The sequence below is a fragment of the Cynocephalus volans genome, chromosome 13, assembly GCF_027409185.1.
Source record: "Cynocephalus volans isolate mCynVol1 chromosome 13, mCynVol1.pri, whole genome shotgun sequence".
Taxonomy (NCBI): domain Eukaryota; kingdom Metazoa; phylum Chordata; class Mammalia; order Dermoptera; family Cynocephalidae; genus Cynocephalus; species Cynocephalus volans.
This window is the reverse complement of record NC_084472.1, coordinates 109,981,376-109,999,958: the sequence shown is the minus strand read 5'-3', so window position 1 is coordinate 109,999,958 and position 18,583 is coordinate 109,981,376. Positions and strand designations below refer to the sequence as shown.

General features: G+C 40.8%; 1 protein-coding gene across 6 annotated transcripts in view; it reads right to left on the bottom strand.

The window, feature by feature from the left end:
* The window catches only part of TACC1 (transforming acidic coiled-coil containing protein 1), a 118,664-nt gene that overhangs the window by 11,579 nt on the left and 88,502 nt on the right, over positions 1–18,583 (bottom strand). For 2 of the 6 annotated variants that reach the window (XM_063076550.1, XM_063076546.1), the window contains exons 4-9: positions 16,226–16,261; positions 14,873–14,933; positions 9,700–9,907; positions 6,875–6,927; positions 2,063–2,188; positions 292–368 (exon numbers count right to left, since the gene is read on the bottom strand). In XM_063076550.1, coding sequence (XP_062932620.1) covers positions 292–368; positions 2,063–2,188; positions 6,875–6,927; positions 9,700–9,907; positions 14,873–14,933; positions 16,226–16,261 — 561 coding nt within the window. The remainder of the gene's footprint in view (positions 1–291; positions 369–2,062; positions 2,189–6,874; positions 6,928–9,699; positions 9,908–14,872; positions 14,934–16,225; positions 16,262–18,583) is intronic. The other 4 variants (XM_063076551.1, XM_063076549.1, XM_063076547.1 and 1 more) reach the window with 3 other exon arrangements.

The following is an 18,583-nucleotide window of genomic DNA, read 5'->3' as shown; positions in this document are numbered from 1 at the left end:
ATGGTTATTTTTGTACAAATTTCTGTCAATTCTTTTAAAAAGACAAGGATTATGTGGGTTCTGCTGACATGTAATGTTCTGAACAACCCAAAATGAGCTATAGTATTTGAATACAACAACTGGTTAATAATAGTTCATGAAACCATATTCTCAATTACAAAGTAAGGTGCAAATATCAAAGCCCTCAAGCTCTCGGCAGTTCTGTGCTAAGCAAACGCTTCACAGCTCCATCCGTATTAACTCTAATAGTGCATAAACATATCCGCCCCTCCCTGAAACCTCCAGTCTAACCTCATCTCCAAGACTTCTTGTCGGGTCTCTTCGTATTTTTTCTTCCATTCATTTGCTTCAATCTCTTTAGTGATTATCTAGATTATAATAAAGCTTAGTTTTACCTAATCAGTCTATTACAGTTTGAATTTAAGATTGGAGACTGAAAACAACACACAAACAGGTCTAACCCAAGACATTCCCAACTACATTAGGTATACAAAACTTCAACATTTACAAATGATGTTCATAAACATTTGGAAAAGTGTATTCTCAGCCACACCGGATGCTGGGATGTAGCCACCAGGGTAAAGGTGAGCAGAACATCTCCCAGGAATCCCAAGTGGTATTTACAACCTCTGTGAATTTTACCTTGGTCCAGGGTGTGGTTCTCAACTCTGCTGGCCCAGAACTCTGATCAGAACGGGATACCCAGAGCAGAGCCACTGACTGGCAAAGATTCTCCTCACCCAAAGTCACATAATTGCATCAGATGCCAGACCACCAATTCATTTTGGATGAGGAATGAAACTGCTACAAAACCAGAGCATTAGAAGCTGGCAGGAGCAGCACATTCTCTTTCTGTAGAGATTTTCAGTTGTTTGATAAGGACAGAGTCAGAACAAGGGGGCTCAGAAGCATAATGCCTGGAGCTGGATGCACCCAGCTGTGGGATCCCTCATCCCGGGCAGGATCAGGCCAGGCAGACCAGACCCATGTACGTATCTGGGATGCTCTTGCTGACTGGGCAGAAACACTCTGGACGCATTACCTCAAACTCCACTGGCCCTGGACCAGGCTTGGGTGGGCGTCTATCACCCTGCTTTTACTGCACTTCCCTGGCTGTGCTTCTCTCTTCCAAATGATATACTCTTTATTTTGGTGCCTCAGTCTCAAGAACCTAGAAGCCATCCTGTCTGCTTCAGTTAATTAGGCACATCTTTGCTTTGATCCATTAGGTGGCCATCTCATTGTTTAACTCTCTGGAGGAAGACAAAGTCATTTTTCTCATTGACAAGATTTTGGTGGGCCTCTTTAGTACTGCTCCAAGTTGTGACAACTGGACCGGTTGACATTGCTCATTACCAACCTGATGCTATTTTATAAAGCTTTAAAAAACCTACAGCCAAAGTACTAACTACTCGCATCATATTGTAAAAATAAAATTGTTACACCTTCTGAAAAAAAAAGTGGAATCATCAAGAAACAAACTAAACGCATAAAATACGGAACAGAAATGTAACAGGAGAGAGGACGGTAACTGATTATTAGTATGTAACAGTGTCCTTCATATTTTTCAGATCACTCAGGAAAGACCTAGCAATGATCTATTTTGAACAGAGCCTGTTCAGTAAACACAATACAGGAATCAAGAGTTGAACTGTTTAATTAAAGAATGGGTGAAAACAGAAAATAATTGTATATTACTGCAAAGAACTGAAAAAATTTTTAGGCATGAGCATATATATCCTCTGTAAAATGAAGGTACTGAACTACTTATATATATATGAACAGAGTTGGCAAAATTAGATATTTAAAACTTCAAGGCTAAATGAAAGACAAAGAAGGGTACAAGATTCTTAAGAATATTTCATATTGTCAGCTTTTCTCCCCAGTCGTCAGAATGTCTGGACTCTGAGTTTTACAGGGAGTCCTTTATATGAGCTGAACAAGCTGCAGGAAAGAACTTCCCACCCGGGACAACTCAAGCCAGCAGAGATGGCATCTGCCTGCTGGCACGTGGGCTGTACAAGCAATGGAACAATAAGCAGACTGAACAGAGAGCCTTTACCTCTTCCCTTATCACGGTGAGCACGGCGGTCTTCTCTGATTCGCTGAGGCAGATCCCATCCAGGGGGCTCTCGCCTCCGCAGGCCGTGGACACAGGGCCCTTCTCTGTAGAGCACTCGGACGGCCCCTGTGGAGGGTGACATTACACTGAATACACTGTCTTCAGCTTCTTAACCCCAAATACCCTTCAATGACTTCTTCATTACTAAATCGATCACACCCTTTAGAAATGTATTTAAAAAAAAACAGCAGGAGAAAGCTTATAAAAAAACAAATCTTATTACAGTACTATCTAAAGAAAAACTGTTAAGACAATTGTCATAGTGGTCATGGTCTCTGTTGAACAGATAACCTAGAGAAGTTTTCTTCGTGTCCAAAAGAAAATAAGTGGGATTGTCACAGTAGCCAGTCACCAAAGAATCACATACATAAAGGAGAAAAACACCCATGGCCAATGTGTCGCTTTTCTGGGGGTTTCTGGAGACAAGGTGTTCCATGCACATAATTTTTCAAAAATAGTGACAGTTGCTCCTTTGACATATTGATACTTTGTGTGTATCTTTATTTAGCCACTCTGGATAAAAATGTTCCCAAAACATGTTACTAATTTTCAGGCCTATGGAGGCAAAAGTGGCAAATATATCCACACTCTGATGCCCACCCTCCCACCCGACAATCGGGGATCCCTGCGAGCCTCAGCTGCTCTGCAGGGACGCCCTGCTGGAACACAGGGACACTGGCAGCTGCACTTACTTATCTGGCCATACACAGAATGGCCACAGGGTCTGTGCCCGTTTCTTTGGTTCTTTCTTGCTATTTTCAGCTCCCTTCTGGCAGCACTTCACTTTCTGACGTGCTGGCTCGCTTCTCTCATAAGCGCAGGTTCCAGACACGTTTTTTTTTTTTTTTTGTCGTTTTTTCGTGACCGGCACTCAGCCAGTGAGTGCACTGGTCAGTCCTATATAGGATCCGAACCCGCGTCGGGAGCGTTGCCGCGCTCCCAGCGCAGCACTCTACCAAGTGCGCCACGGGCTCGGCCCTCCAGACACGTTTGCTAAGCATTTTGTTTCTCACAAGAACATGGACTTTGTTATGTATTATTTACCTTCCTAGAAGGCATTTTGGGGGCTATTTCCTCCACCTATGGATATAAACTTTCTGTATAAATGTGTTATGTAAGAGTTTGGGAACATTCAAAATGCCAGCCAAAGTCACCAGGGAATAATCTTAATCTTAAATGTCAGTATAACCGATCAATTAGTTATTGATTATAATCAATCAGTTCCCTGGAATCTCGCTAGAACTAAGGCTGAACAGAAGGCCCAAAAAGTCAATCAGACCAGTGGCTTTTAAACTTTTTAAGGCCATTATAACCTCACTCTTTCTCTAGAAAATGCCCCAACACACACACACACACACACACACACACACACACACCCACGCACCCACCCACCCACACCCACCCTTCACAGACCTCAGCTGTGGGCCCAATACACACACCTTCACAGACCTCAGCTGTGGGCCCAATATAGAAACCCATCTTAGGCCACAGAAAAGGTAAATACAAAAGCCACCAGCTGGCAGTGCCCATTTTCCAGCAGCATTTGGGGGAGGGCAGCCCACCATGCTGACAGAAGTCCAAGGTCCCTCCAGAATCCCTTTCTTTCTGTCTTGGGATAGATCCATCACAACAACCAGATGACACTTGTTACCAGCAGCCTCTAAAATGGCCCCAACCACCCCCAGCCTCTGGTACTAATCCTCTCGTGTAATGTCCTCCCTCTGAATGTAGGTTGGACCTAGGGACTCGCTACAATAAAGCAAGTCAGGGGATGTCACTTCTAAGATTAGGTTACAAAAAGACTCTGGCTGCCATGTTTTCAGAAGCCCCATGGGAAAGGCCCACATGGTGAGGAACTGATATCTCTGCCAACAACCCTGTGTGTGAGCTTGGAAGTGATCCAGCCCAAGTCAAGCCTGGGTGACCATAGCCCTGGTAAGTAAATGGTAATTGTTTTAAGTTTGGGAGTTATCTGTTACACTACAGTACCTCTGGATATGTGAATCATCTCATTAACTTCCTGTGTCTTGTTATCAACAAACTCTCTCACAATCTTGCTTCTGATGTCACTTGTCTAAAGGGAAAGAATGCACTAGGGCAGGGTGACACATTAGGTTACCTTGTTGTTATGTTTCCAATTCTAAATTAATTCATTTCACAAGCAGTCTTTTGTGGGTTTTTATTATTTTAAGCCAGAATCTGCACGTTGAGCCAGCTCTAGGAAACAGCTTCTTTGTGCCTCCCATGGCCATAACATTATTGAGAATTTAGGAAATAAGCCCAAAAGAGTCTTCTTAGTAAGGAAAATATCAACGTCCATTATTACAGAGTTCAGCATTTCATTCATTTGTTGAGGGGATAAATTAATTGTCTGCCTGCTTGTTTTAGAAACTTAATACTACCAAATGTGGTGTCCAAAGGAGGTAGCATTCTGAAATACAGGTGGAAGATCTGGCTGCAGATGGTGGCAAATGTATCCAGGTGAATAGGCTCTTCAGTCAGCCAGCTCTCTTCTGTCCACATGCCCCAAGCCTTACCACACAAAATGCAGCAGCTCTTACGAGGTAATAAGGGCAGGAATTTATGCCATGGCCTATTTTACCCATCTCTTTCCAGTCTCTTAGGATTTAACTTTTTATATTCCTTAGTCCTCTATATTGCATATCAAACATTACAGAAAGTTTATAGACTCTAACCATCACAAAGAATTAGCCCAATGATCTCTTTCAGAGTGGGAAGTCTAGTATATGTTTAACTAAGATGCTAAATCAATTAATCATGTCCTTCCAAAAGGGTTCTGTTCCATGTTCCCTAATCCTTCCTCCCAGTCCCTCAAAGCATTCATAATTGATGGCCAAAAAAGACCTGTCTATAGACAATAAAACTCAATGGACTCCCAGTTGCAAATTTACAGTGACCACAGATGCCACCAAGATCCATTGCTCCTGCATGCAGCATCACTAACCTGTCACTGTGCGCTGACTGTGCTCACCCCGACGTTTGTCCTTGAACCCACTGGAGAAGCACCAGCCCCTACCATGAGACACACTTGGAAAAGCCAAGTAAACTCAACTTTCAAAAAGTTTGAGATTAAAAGAAAAAAAATAAATTGACTCCTAACTGAAAAATGCTGCAGAGCAACAGCTACTTTTCAGCACTGAAAATACCAGGGAGTTCACCTACAGTACTTGGAATACCTCAAAAGAAACTGGTTCCCTAAGTGCATGACCAATCTGCTGTGGTGCAATGTGGGGTTGCAGCCTCATAAGCACACAGGGCAGGCATCACTCTATTTCACAGGTGAGGAAACTGAGGCTTAAGTCCTGAGAGCGGCTCCTCTAGGGTTGTTTAACAGCAACAATGACCACTTGGATGTTCAAAGCAAAAACTGAGTGGCCTTCCTCAACTTTCTCTCATTACCACCCCCACTCCAGTCACCACATATGTCACTGGAGTCATCAAGCAGAGAAGGTTCTACCTGCTAAATCTCTCAGCCTCTGGCCTATCACCAATCCCATTGCTCCCTACTTAAACCCCCACAATGGTTACCCACCAATTCCACCATGAATTCCAAACCTCCTGGCACTGTATTTACAGCCCCTGATAATCTGGCCCTTACCTACCATTTATACAATATCCTCCACTCACATGAATTTATTCATACCTACAATTCCTTATAAAGTCCATATGTTTCCTCACTCTCTGCCTTTGCACAGGTCAGCTCTCCTGCCTGGAATGCACTTCTTGCCTTATCTGCCTTGCAAACCTCATTCTTCCATTAAGACTTGCTCACATGGAGAAATCTGGCAGACACCCCTTAACCAAGTGATCATAGTTAACTCCACCCATGATGGGACACATCGACATCCACCTCGTCACTTCTGTTGTATTTGTACCAAAAATCTGTAAACCAAACTTAATCATGAAGAAACATTAAAAGAACCCAGATTAAAAGACATCCTGTAACAGGCCAGTACTCTTCAAAACTGTCAAGTTCACAAAAAAAGAAAAGACTGAGGAACAGTGGCAGAATTTAGGAGACAAAGGACATCACAATAAATGCAATGTGGGATCCTGCACCAGAAAATGGATGTCAGTGGAACTACTGGTAAGATTTGAATAGGTTTATATATTACAGTACTACATCAATAGTAAGTGTATTAGTGATTTTGATGGCTACTGTGATTATGTAAAATGGTAATATTTGAGGAACATGAGTGAACACATTCTGTTACAACAGTCATCACACGGTATTGTTGGTTTGCATTTTGTAGCTACCACCTGTACTGTTCAAGAGAAATATACTGGAAGCTACATGTACTTTAAAATTTTTTAGTAGCCACAATAAAAAAGTAAAAAAAACCAGGTAAAATTAATTTTTATAGTTTAGTTAACCCAATAGTCCAAAATATTATCATCTCAACATTTAGTCAACATAAAAAGTTATTGAGACATTTTATATATTTTTTAATACTAAACCTTCAAAAATTGGTTCTATTTCACATGTACAGGACATCTCAGTTCAGACTAGCTACAGTTCAAGTGCTCAGCAGCCACATACAGCTGCTGGTTACTACACACAACACTGCATAGACATGAGTTCCTCAAATGAAGAAACTATTTTATTTATATCTTATCCCCTTCACCTAACACTGACTTCTTAGAATTTATTTAACAAATTAACATGGGCTGTAAAACAGACACTGAAAGAAACCTGAGCTCCACCGCATCCCTCCAAGTTTAGGAACTTACAAGCCCAGCAGATCCATCTTTTTCCATCTTCTGGCACGTCTCTTTCTCTATGCCTAAAATACAGAAAGTCATTTTTATAGTTATCCCAAAAAGGTAATTCCTTTCTTTCCTAGTGAAAGACTCTTGGAAACTCCAGTGCAGGCCGGAATGACATGAACAGCATTTCAAGATTTTTTTTTAAAAGCACTGGCATTGGGCCGGCCCCGTGGCGCACTCAGGAGAGTGCAGCGCTTGGGATCGCAGCGACGCTCCCGCCGCGGGTTCGGATCCCATATAGGACTGGCCAGTGCACTCACTGGCTGAGTGCCGGTCATGAAAAAGACAAAAAAATAAAAAAATAAAAGCACTGGCATTTTGTTGAGCACTGCACAGTTCAGTGTTAAAAGTCCATAATATTCAGGAGAGAGCAGCACATGGTTCGTCTGCCATAAACAGATGTCAATCTTCAGGCAGAAAGAACAGCAAGGCTGCCCCCCTGTGTCCATTAAAAGTTTGGCAGATAAATTGTACAAACCCCGGAAAGAGGAAACTAAAACAATGCTATTTTACTACCTAGGCTCGGTGAATTTAAATTCCAGCCCAGAAGGGTACTTTCAATCTAATTAATATAGCAGATAAGACAGGAACAGGGGAGGCTTTGAAGGTTTTTGAGCAGGGGAGTGATGGTCACATTTGCATTTTAAATAACTACTGACTAAAATTGTAATTAGGTTATTACATGGAGGAATGTAGCTTTAAAATCTTGTATATTTATTAATTTCTTTAATGAGTGCGTATTCTGGTTTTTAAATGTTGCCTCTAGCGGTAGAGTGGAAGACAGACCTGAGACAAGGAAACCAGTTTGAAGAGTGTGGGGAAGATAATAAATTTAATTTTGTAGGCTGGAAATTTAAAGCTGGTCACCACCAACCACACCCCATGGCCACAGCCCCTGCTTGTTCCTGTGATACAGCTAATCAGTTATAGTGTAACAGCTTGTTTAAATCTGTTCCACTTTCCAAAGCAGACCAGCTGTTTACTAACTTTGAAGATAGCACTGTATCTAATAGATCTCCAGCTCTCTCTATAAATTTCTGTTGAAGGAACTTCCTCCAGCGAGGAAGAACATAATTCAACAAATGTTTACCAAGTATTGTATCAGAGGAAATTCTAAGATGAACCTCTCACAGTGCCTAACCTCAGGAAGTTTCTAACAGTTAGCGTTCTATAATTAATACACTGTGCTACTGCTGTGGCACAGGAAATCTAAGAAGAAATGTGTAGGAGCATAAAGCACCGTGGGATCCAAGTCACATTTGAGACAGACCTGAAAGGATGGGCAGAATTATTGTAGGAGATGACAAAGTATTTCAAGTAGGAGTCACAAACACAGGAGTAAGAATACTCAGGATTACCCGAGTAACTCGGGAAAAGGTATATCGGGAATGAACAAGGCCTTTGGGAAAGATGCCAATGCAGAGGGGCCTTGGAGGAAATCAGAACAATGCCTGGCACATTTATTTTATAGATGGAACTGAGACCTGGGGGTGGTGGGGGGAATAACTGCTCAAAGTCCTGACTTCCCACTTGCTTCCCTGGTTTGTTGGCAGATGATGACTTCTAAAATTCTAAGTATAAAAGGCCACAAATTAAATTATGTTTCTTAAGAAGAACTGAGTTTTTAATAATGTTTGATGTAGCTGGAAACCTGGTTCTACACTTTCCGTAAGTAAAGTTGGAGGCATAGATGTAACTTGGGACCTAGAAGAAGGCCTTAGCTCTAGAATGACGTGAAGGCTCCGGCAGTGTTGACAATAAATCTCTTCACACTTTAGCACTGTGGTTAAAAGACCACTGAAGTAGACTGCTTAGATTTGAGATTACCATTTACTAGTGACAGGGTTCAGGACACACTATACCAAAATATGGCACCTTGGCATTTGAGAACACAACAGATGCAAGAAGGTCTCCCTGCCCCTGCCCTTCCCTGAAAATAGGTCTTCAGATCCGCACGCCAGATGGTCCTCCCTACACTGGAGGAAAAGAATGTTCTTATCCTCAGAGACACAGAGACCCTGAGGTCTGAACAAAGAGGCCTTGCTAAGTCCCTCCAGCCACAACCATCACACCCTCTGCCCGCTAATCATGCTTCTGCACACTGTCCACATAAACACAGTCCTTCCTGTTTCTTTGGACTTTACTTTTGAAGGCTCTTGAGTCACATAAAACTTTATTAAATACATTTGCATGCTTTTCCCCTGTTAATCTGTCTTTTGTTACAGAGGTCCCAGCCATGACCCTGCGATGGGGGAAGAAGACAGTAGACTCTTCTCCTGCACTAGCCAAGTGACCTCGGCCACATTACTCAACTGTGCCTCACTTCGTTTCTCTGAAGAATGGAGAAGGGAGTAGCCCCAGCGAGGAGCAGCGAGTCAATGTACGTGAAGCGCTCAGGACAACACCTGCACGTGGCGAGGCGCTGTCCACGTTAGTCATTATCACTTCTGTAAGTTAAACACAGTCACAAAGAAGTCAGATGTACGACACACTGACAGGCCACCGTGCTTTACGATGTGGCCACATTAACATGACATTACAAGGAAATTCAAGCAGCTGCACACATCAGTGTCTTCTGTATATCCTGCCATACTTACCCTCGTGTCCTCAGGACTTTGATAAGCATTTTTGTATCTCTTTTCTGGGTAAAGAAGCAAAGCATAGATCAGCATCCTAAATCTACCCTTCAAGTGACCCAATTCTTTAATCTCTCTAAGGACCTCCTGCTGTAGGATTTCAGGCATTTCTATGCTTATGTACAATAGAAAAATGAAGATATGCTTCCATACCTGCTTCTGAGGGTGAAAACGCATGATTTATGGTAGACACAGGAACATTGGAACATTCAAAGTACTCCAGGTCTTCCTCTGGCTCACCTTTCACCTCGGCCCCAGCTGATTTCTGACCACATGATGTGGATGCCAGTTTCTCCTCATCAGTAGCATGGCCATCCCTATTAGAAATGTCTGAAATCTGGGAGATCACTGCTCCTTCATCCTGGAAACAGAATACCCATCAGGGGCAAACACTGGGGAAAAGTGACATCTCAGGAACAGAGCAAAGTGGCCATAGTTCCATATGGACATGTGACAGTGTTAACCACAGACATGGGTACAAAGCAAGGAGGAAGCTAGGGTCTTTCAATTACAAAATGCTGTGTTTTCTAGAACCTAGCTGAATTTTGAGTTTGAGGTTTGAAAAACTGGGCTTTCCTAGCTTAAATTTATAAGTGAGCAGTTTAAGTCGTCCAAGATAGTGGTTTTCAAAATTTTTTGCTCATATACCTAATTTTTTTTTGAAAATCTATGTACCCTTCTGTACTTACAAATGACATCTAAAAACTTTCCAGCATTAAGTGTAAATAATTACAAAGGATGTACTATCTGGCATATTTTAAATATTGAACTTGCTTATTAATGTAATCTAGTTACTCTAGTGATTTGATGCCCTATGATCCACTCTAAAAAAATAATTTAAATTAAAACATAATTGATTATATATATTTATAGGGTATAGAGATGAATATCAATTCTGTGTACAATGTGTGATGATCAAATCTGGATAATCAGCATATTCATCATTACAAAACATAATCAGAGTGCTGGCCAGTTAGCTCACTTGGTTAGAACATGGTGCTGATAACACCAAGGCTAAGGGTTTGGATCCCTGTACTGGCCAGCTGCCAAAAAAAAAAAAAAAAAAAAACGTAATCAGACAAGTTCTTTAATAGTCAGAAATTTACGTTATTCCTTTTCCTTTCTGAATTCGCATTTTCACTCCACTTCCCATAAGGAAATTATCCCAATGAAATACATTTGTATAACTAAAAGTCTTTTCCAGGTCTCTGCTGTGGGTCAAATGTGTCCCCCAAAGTTCATGTACTGGAAACTTGATCTCCATTATAAGAGTGTTAAGAAGATGAGAAATCCAATTATGGTATTTGAAGGGTGGGGCCTTTGAGAAGTGATGGGATTGTGAGGACTGTCCCCTCGTGAATAGATCGATCCATTCATGGAGTCATGGGCATGGTTCTGATGGCTCTAAAAGGACAAGTAAAGAGGTTAGCTCTCTTGCTCAGCCCATTCTCACCATGTGACACCCCGTCTTGCTGCAGAAGGTCCTCATCATATGTCCCCCTGGACCATAGACTTCCCAGCCTCCAAAACTCTAAGAAACAAATTTCACTTCTTTATAAGTTGCCTAGTTTCAGGTATTCTGTTATAAGCAACAGAAACAGAATAATACAGAAAACTGGTACCGAGAAGTGGGGTGTTGCTTATAACAAATACCTGAAGATGTGTAAGTGGCTTTGGAACTGGGTAATGGGCAGAGGCTGAAGGAATTTGGAGGAACAGGTTAGAAAAAGCCTAGATTCTGGTGAGGGCTTAGAAGAAAAGATCAGGGAAGGTTCGGAATGACTTAGAGACTGGTTAAGTGGCGGTGACCAAAATGCTGATAGAAATATGGACAGTCAAGGCCATTCTGAGGTGGTCTTAGTTGTAAAGAAGAAGCAAAAGAATGGAAGAGAGACCCTGAGGGCATTTCAGAGATCTTCCAGGCATCCCTCCCATAGGCCCAGAGGCCTTGGGAGACAGAATGGTTTCCAGGAACAGGCCTAAGGAGCCCTCCAGGGACTAACTGCCCAAGGCCACCTCAGGATGCTGCTCACTGCATTAGCACCCCAGCTGCTCTGGCTGCTCCAGCCCTGGCTAAATTGGCCCCAGGTACTGCTGTGCCCAATGCTTTGGAAGATACAAGCCAGGAACCTTGGCAGTGTCCACGTGGCATTAAGTCTGTAAGCTTGCAGAATGCAAGAGCTGTGGAGGGATCACCCACATTTCAAAGGATGTGTGGAAGTGTCTGGGGGACCAGGAAGAGATCTGTCACAGGCACGGAGTCCCCACAGAGAGCCTTCACTAGAGCAATTCTGACCATAAACGTGAGGTCGAGGTTGCAGCAGAGTAACCCCATCAGGGCCATACCTAGTGGAGCCGCAGGAGAGGGACCATCATGGAGATCCCAGAGTTGTGGAGCTATCAGCATAGAACTCCAGCCTGTGAGAGCTAAAGCACGGGCTGAGTCCAGGTAAGCCACAGGAACAGGGCTGCCTGAAGATGTGAAGGCCCAACCCCACACCAGTGTGCAGAGGATGTTGAACATGGAGTCAAGGTGGATTATTTATCAGCTTTGAGATTAGATGCATGTCCTGTTGGGTTTCAGACATGCTTAGGACCTGTTATCCATTTCTTTTGGCCTATTTCTCCCTTTTTGAATGAAAAATATGTATGCTATGCTTGTCTTACCATTACATCTTGGAAGTAGATAATTTATTTGATTTCACAGATGAGACTCTAGACTTCTGAATTAAAACAAGTTAAGACTTTGGAGACAGAATGAATTTATTTACACGTGAGAAGTATATGAACTTTGGGGGCCAGAGGCAAAATATGGGCAAACATGTCCCTCAAAAGTTCATGTATTGGAAACTTATTCCCCACAGTGGCAGTGTTAATAGGGTGGGAAATCCTATTATGGTTATTGAAAGGTGGGGCTTTTAAAAGGTGATTAAATTGTGAGGAACTCTTTTTTTTGTTTTTTTTTTTTAGTGGCTGGCCTGTAGGAGAATCTGAACCCATGGATTAGACAGTGAGGACTGTGCCCTTGTGAATGGATTGATCCATTCATGGAGTAATGGGCATGGTTGTGATATCTTTAAAAGGAGAGCAGGTGAGAAGTTTAGCTCTCTCTTGCTCAGTCCACTGCATTGCTGTAGAAGGTGGCCCTTACTAGATGCGACCTGTGGACTGTAGACTTCCCAGCCTCCAAAACTGTAAGAAATAAATTTCATTTCTTAAAAAAAATAAAAAATTGTTTAAAAAAATAAATAGTTTTTTGTCTGTAAGTGTTAAATATTTTTTCTTTTGGAAAGTTATCATTACAATTACTAATGCTCAATATTGCAAGTTTTGATAAGTATTATCAAACACAAAAGTAGAAGTGATGGATATGTAGTTACCTCAGGGTAATATGATCATTGCACTCTGTATACACGTACTCAAAATATAACACTGTATCCCATAAATATATACAGTTATCATGTGTCAATTAAGAAAAAATAAATTTAAATGAAAACAGCACAAAAGTATATTTTTTATATCAATTACAATGTTTTGTTGCACTAGTTTTTAAAACTTTTACAGTGCAATTGTGTGTTTTGTTTTTAGAAGTAACGAAATGTAAATTTCTCATAGTTGTTGCTGCTTGCTTTAGCAAAATTTGAGGAAGGTCTTTTACACATTTGTAATAGATGAATAACTCAGACTGCAAGCTCGCCCCCGCCCCCCATCCCTTTTCTTTTTACATCTTAAACCATGTACCAGGTTTCTGGTCCAAACTGTGCAGAATAAGTTAAACTTAAATTGCATTCTATTAACCAATATGACTGTATTTCTATAATCATAGTTATACTGAAATAAAGTTTTAAAAAGCAAAAAAGAACTTATTGCAATCAGATGGGTATGGGTTTTTATTTGTGTTTCCTAATTAGTTCATACAGTCACGGATGAATAGTCTTTATTTCTAGAATGAACAAGGGTCAGCATCATTTTATTGCTGGTTTCCATTTTTACAATCAGTAAGAACCATTATTTATATAAATAGATGAAATGGAAGTTTTGTAATAGAAGTATCTCTTAATTCTCTGACTCCCTCACCAAGTTCTGTGCCAAAAAATTCTATCATTAAAAGTTACTTTTAATGCTCAACATTACTAACCATCAAGGAAATGCAAATTAAAACCACAATAAGATATCATCTCACTCTAGTTAGAATGGCTATTATCAACAAGACAAAATGGCCAGGATGTGGAGAAAAAGGAATCCTCCTGGCATTGCTGGTGGGAGTGTAAATTGGCACAGCCATTGTGGAAAACAGTACGGAGGTTCCTCAGAGAACTAAAGATAGATCTATCCTAAGACCCAGCAATACAACCACTGGGTATGTACCCAAAGGAAATGAAATCAGTTATGTTGAAAAGACACCTACACTCCCATGTTCATTGAAGCACTGTTCACAATAGCCAAGAGATGGAATCAACCTAAATGCCCATCAATAAATGAATGCATAAAAAACTGTGGAATATATACACAATGGAATATTATTCAGCTCTATAAAAAAAATGATATACTATCATTTGCAGCAACATGAATGGAACTGGAAAACATCATGTCAAAAAAAAAAAAAAAAAAGAAAACATCATGTCAAGTGAAGTAAGCCAGGCACAGAAAGACAAGTACCCTGTGACCCCACTCCTATGTGCTATATGGTTCTCACAGAAGTAGAGTAGAATAATGGTTATCAGAGGCCGGGAAGGGAAAAAGGGGGAAGAAGGTATGAACTAACAGGTACACAACTATGCTATGTACCCTAAGTGAATCACTGTGCAGTATATACATGTATTGAAACAACACACTGTACCCCAGAAATATGTACAAGTAAATGTTAAGTAAAAAAAATTTCTTAAAAAATTATTTTTGATGATCTATCACCTGACAAGTCATGTCTTATTTTGTTGAAAGCAATGAATTGGAAAACCATGTGACTTTTAAAAAATTATTATCCAGTGATTAGAGTCAATTACGTTCTTAGAACCTACAACAATACTTCAAATCTTCCCTTTGTTTGGTGCCCTGGAGGTTTTCTCATGTGTGGTGATGCACCTTTGTAAGATGTAGAATGGGAATTAAAAAAAAAAAAATAAGTGAGGAAAGGGTCATCATGAAAGGGTTCCCTGTCTTTAGGGGCCTTCTTGGATGATTTTAGGACATTAAGGATCTGGGAGTTGGATTCCTTAAAGCTGAGTACTCAGACACCCATTGGAAAGTCTTCATGGACCACCCTTCAGGGGATGCAAACTCTAGTTGGGGGGGACCACTGGTCTAACAGACATTCTGGCAGACTTACCTGAGAACATGCATCCAAAGCAAGAGACTGAATTTCATATTTCCTCACCTTACAGCCACTCCTGGAAAGAGAAAGAAACACAAACAAGCCAGTTTGGAATCTCATTTACAACTCTGAAGGTATGAGATGGAGCAGAGAGCCGTGTGTGCAGACAGAAGCCAAAGCATACAGCACCACGCAAATCATACGTCCACACGCTGAGGTGTAGAGACACCTTTTAGTCTTTGAATCATCTCTCAAGAGACAGGGCAAGCAGAAAACTACATCACGGCTCATTCTCTGAAAATACCACCTCACTTGCTTCTGTGCATTGTCAAACACCAGAACTCTGATCCCTACAGTTTTAATTACACACCACCCAAAGCCTTTCAGACAGTATAACCTTAGCAGCTAGGGACATCTGGCTCTTCTGATCCTTACTCGCTTGGCTTTGACATTAATTAGAAAAATTATCACACTGGACCAGATTCTTTAAATATTCCTTATTATACTAAAAGCCACAGAAGAAGTCTCATAAGATCGCTCCAGTCTAGAACTGTGTGCTAACAGAGAACTGTGGTCAACAGAAAATATAAAAATAATAATATTTGAGTAAACTGTTACCATTCTTCTTCAGTAGGAGATGGAAGATGAACGCCATGTACTGTGCAAGGCCAGAAATCGGGGAAAGCTTAGACCATCTGTTATTTTTAAGCTAGCTCATAATTTGTGATCACAGGACTAATTCAGATTCTGTTCTGTTTTAATGAACTTAAAATTTCCAGTAAAAATGCCACTCTGATCAAAAAAGAAAAAAAAAATTTGCAATCTTTTTCTTTTGTGGAAAAAAAAAAAAAAGGCAAGCATAAAAGTTAACAGAATATGCATGATCACTAGTTCATGGTCTCCTTTCCCTAATACTCTTACTAAGTGCCACCACCCTCTGCCGCCAAACTCAAGTTGAGGTGACTCAGTAAACTGTATCACCTGCCCCAAGTCAGCAGTCTTATTCTTTCAAAAAAGGTCAATTACTTCCAAGTCAATTAAAGAGCAGAGGAGTCCCTGAAACCACTGCTGTGAAGGTCCTGGGGCCAAGCCAGCTCTTGGTATCATCAAAGTGCCACGTGATGCGTGCCAAGCTGGGGAGCGCAAGCTCTTGCACCTAAGGTGGGAAGGCCGATCTTCATTCCTTTAGGTACAGACAATTGCAAGGCTAAGCTGACTCATGGAGTAGCAAATGAAATGCAAAAACCATCAGAAGGTCATACTCAGAAACAGAAGCCAACATGCTGTGGAGAGATGGCTAGGGGAGGGCCGGGAGAGGAAGCTGCCGACAGTCCCAGGGACAGACAGAGCTACAGCAAAAGTACTTACAACAGAAAACAGAGAAATTTCACTTGCTCAGTAGTCCTGATGCACCACAAAATTAAATACAGGAAAGAGACACATAGATGGAGAAAAAAATCATGTAAAGACTGGAATATTTATCTCTAGTCTGGCAGACTGTAAAAGCTGCACAGTTCTTTCTGTGAGGTATGATACAAATTAAAAATGTCACATCCACGAAGGTTATCACTGGTGAGTGAATGATTAACGAGACCTCAATTCTAACAGAGTAAGAGCGGTGAAAACACTCTGAAATGCCACAAATTCAAATTTATAGATGAAAAGTAAACTTCCAAATATTTGTAAAAGTATAAAAACAGTATTTCACTGCCAAGCACATTTACTCTTAAATGTTTAGTCATCCAGATCAAAGGCAATGCATGAATAAAAATATAGTTGAAAATATATCTGGTTATCTCGATAACAGGTGTGTACCATAAGAAGCTTAAAACAATTTCACAGAAATTATCTCATTTGGTCTGCAAAATCCCAACTTAATTATGGTTTCTCCATTTTATAGAAGAAGGATCTGAGAAGCCAATCATATGCATCTTTTTGAACATCATGCAAAACTCCTAACTCTCCACTGGATTCTACCACCACATGTATGTTTACAGTCTTTCCTAGAAATGAAGGGATTTGCAGCCAGAATCCCACAAGAGGTCTAGCGCTCCTTTCTTATAGAAAGAACACGAAGAAATGAGCTTTGATTGCATAAGAATTTTTTTTTTTAATCTATAAGGTATATTAGAACAAGGAGTTCATTCAACAAAAACAGAACAGGAGGAAAATGCTACTAGGTGAGGGTCATGGGACTCAAGAGAGGGTGCTTCTTACTACTGAAAATATAGAATAACTTTCCTTCCCTTTGGCCCAGATTTAATCTTATCTAACATAAATGAACTGGCTACACCTCTTCAGCATGCAACTGAAAGGAAGGTTCCCAAATACACCTTTGGTAGTCAGAAGCATCCCATGTTCAGGGGAAGAAGTACCAAGGCAGTGACAGGCCAAGTACGTACCCCAAGTGCTATTTAGACACAGGAAACTAACCTTAAAAGCCACAAAAGAGGACTGTGAGAACACCCAGTCAGTCATTATTTTTCAACAGCCATTTAATTACTCATATATAATCAAAGAACAGATCAAGAGCCACCAATTATATTTTGTTCCCCTTAGACATTACAGGGCATATTCTTGGGCTGCCAAAGAACTGACCCCTACCTACACTGCTCAACCTTCTTGGTCATAAAATTGTCATTTCTGCTCTTTAAACCTCTGGGTATTTTTCCTTTCTGGTATAATTCACCATGCCATCTGGAGTTTTTCAAGTCACAATAATGTTGACAAGTACTTCCCTGGCTGATCTACAGTGAAAACGACAAATATGGTGATTCTCAAACTCCCTTTTCATATCTCGGCTGTCATGTCACTGGTCCTTCTCTATGTCTAGTTTTCAGTAAAATGAAACACGGTCACAAACAGATATACAAGAGTACTTCAAAAAGTCTGTGGAAAAATTGAATGTAAAGGTGATATGAATCCTTCCCCAAATGTCGCATTGTCATCTACTCAACTTATGTTTTGTGATAAGGTAAACTTGTAACAAAGTTACACTGAAACTTGACAAGGAATTGGCCCAAGGCCGTCACTCTCAGAATTCCAAGGACCTTGCAAAAGTCCATCCTGGAACTATCATTTAAAACATTCTTGATTCTTATCAGAAATTCACCTTCTTGCTGATGAGCCAGAAACTACACATGGAGACAAGAATTCTCACCAAGTTTAGTGCTAGGTTTGTTTCAAACAAAAATCATAGCTTTCTTTTTAAGTAAAAAAAACCTCTGTGGGACTTTTTTGGGACCATTTTCCACATTTTTTACACTAGACAGGTAATTTGTAGGCTTGGAATGTTTGTTCTATCCATTGAGAATCTGAAGATGGTGGCTATCGCTGACATTTGGATTCTATATATGAAGTGATTCCAGACAGCCCAGCTAGGATTTCTGAAAATCATCAAATTTATACTTGCCTATTTCATGCCATTCTTTCCCCCCACCCCCGCCAAACATTAAAAAAAAAAAAAAATTATCGGGGGGCGGGGCAGCAGAGGTCTTAGCTGCATAAGTTGAGTACTCAGAAAATAAGTCCGAAATCTAAAAAGGAAACCTCTGGTATTTCTGATTTCATCTAAGAGGCAAAATAGTAAACACTGCATTATAAAGTTACAAGCTTTGTATCTGCCTCGATGCACCTCAAAGATAAATTCAGTTCACCAAAACCGAAAAACTCGGCTGCCAAACTCACAGAAAATACACAGGACACAACGCCCAGCACCCACTGCCA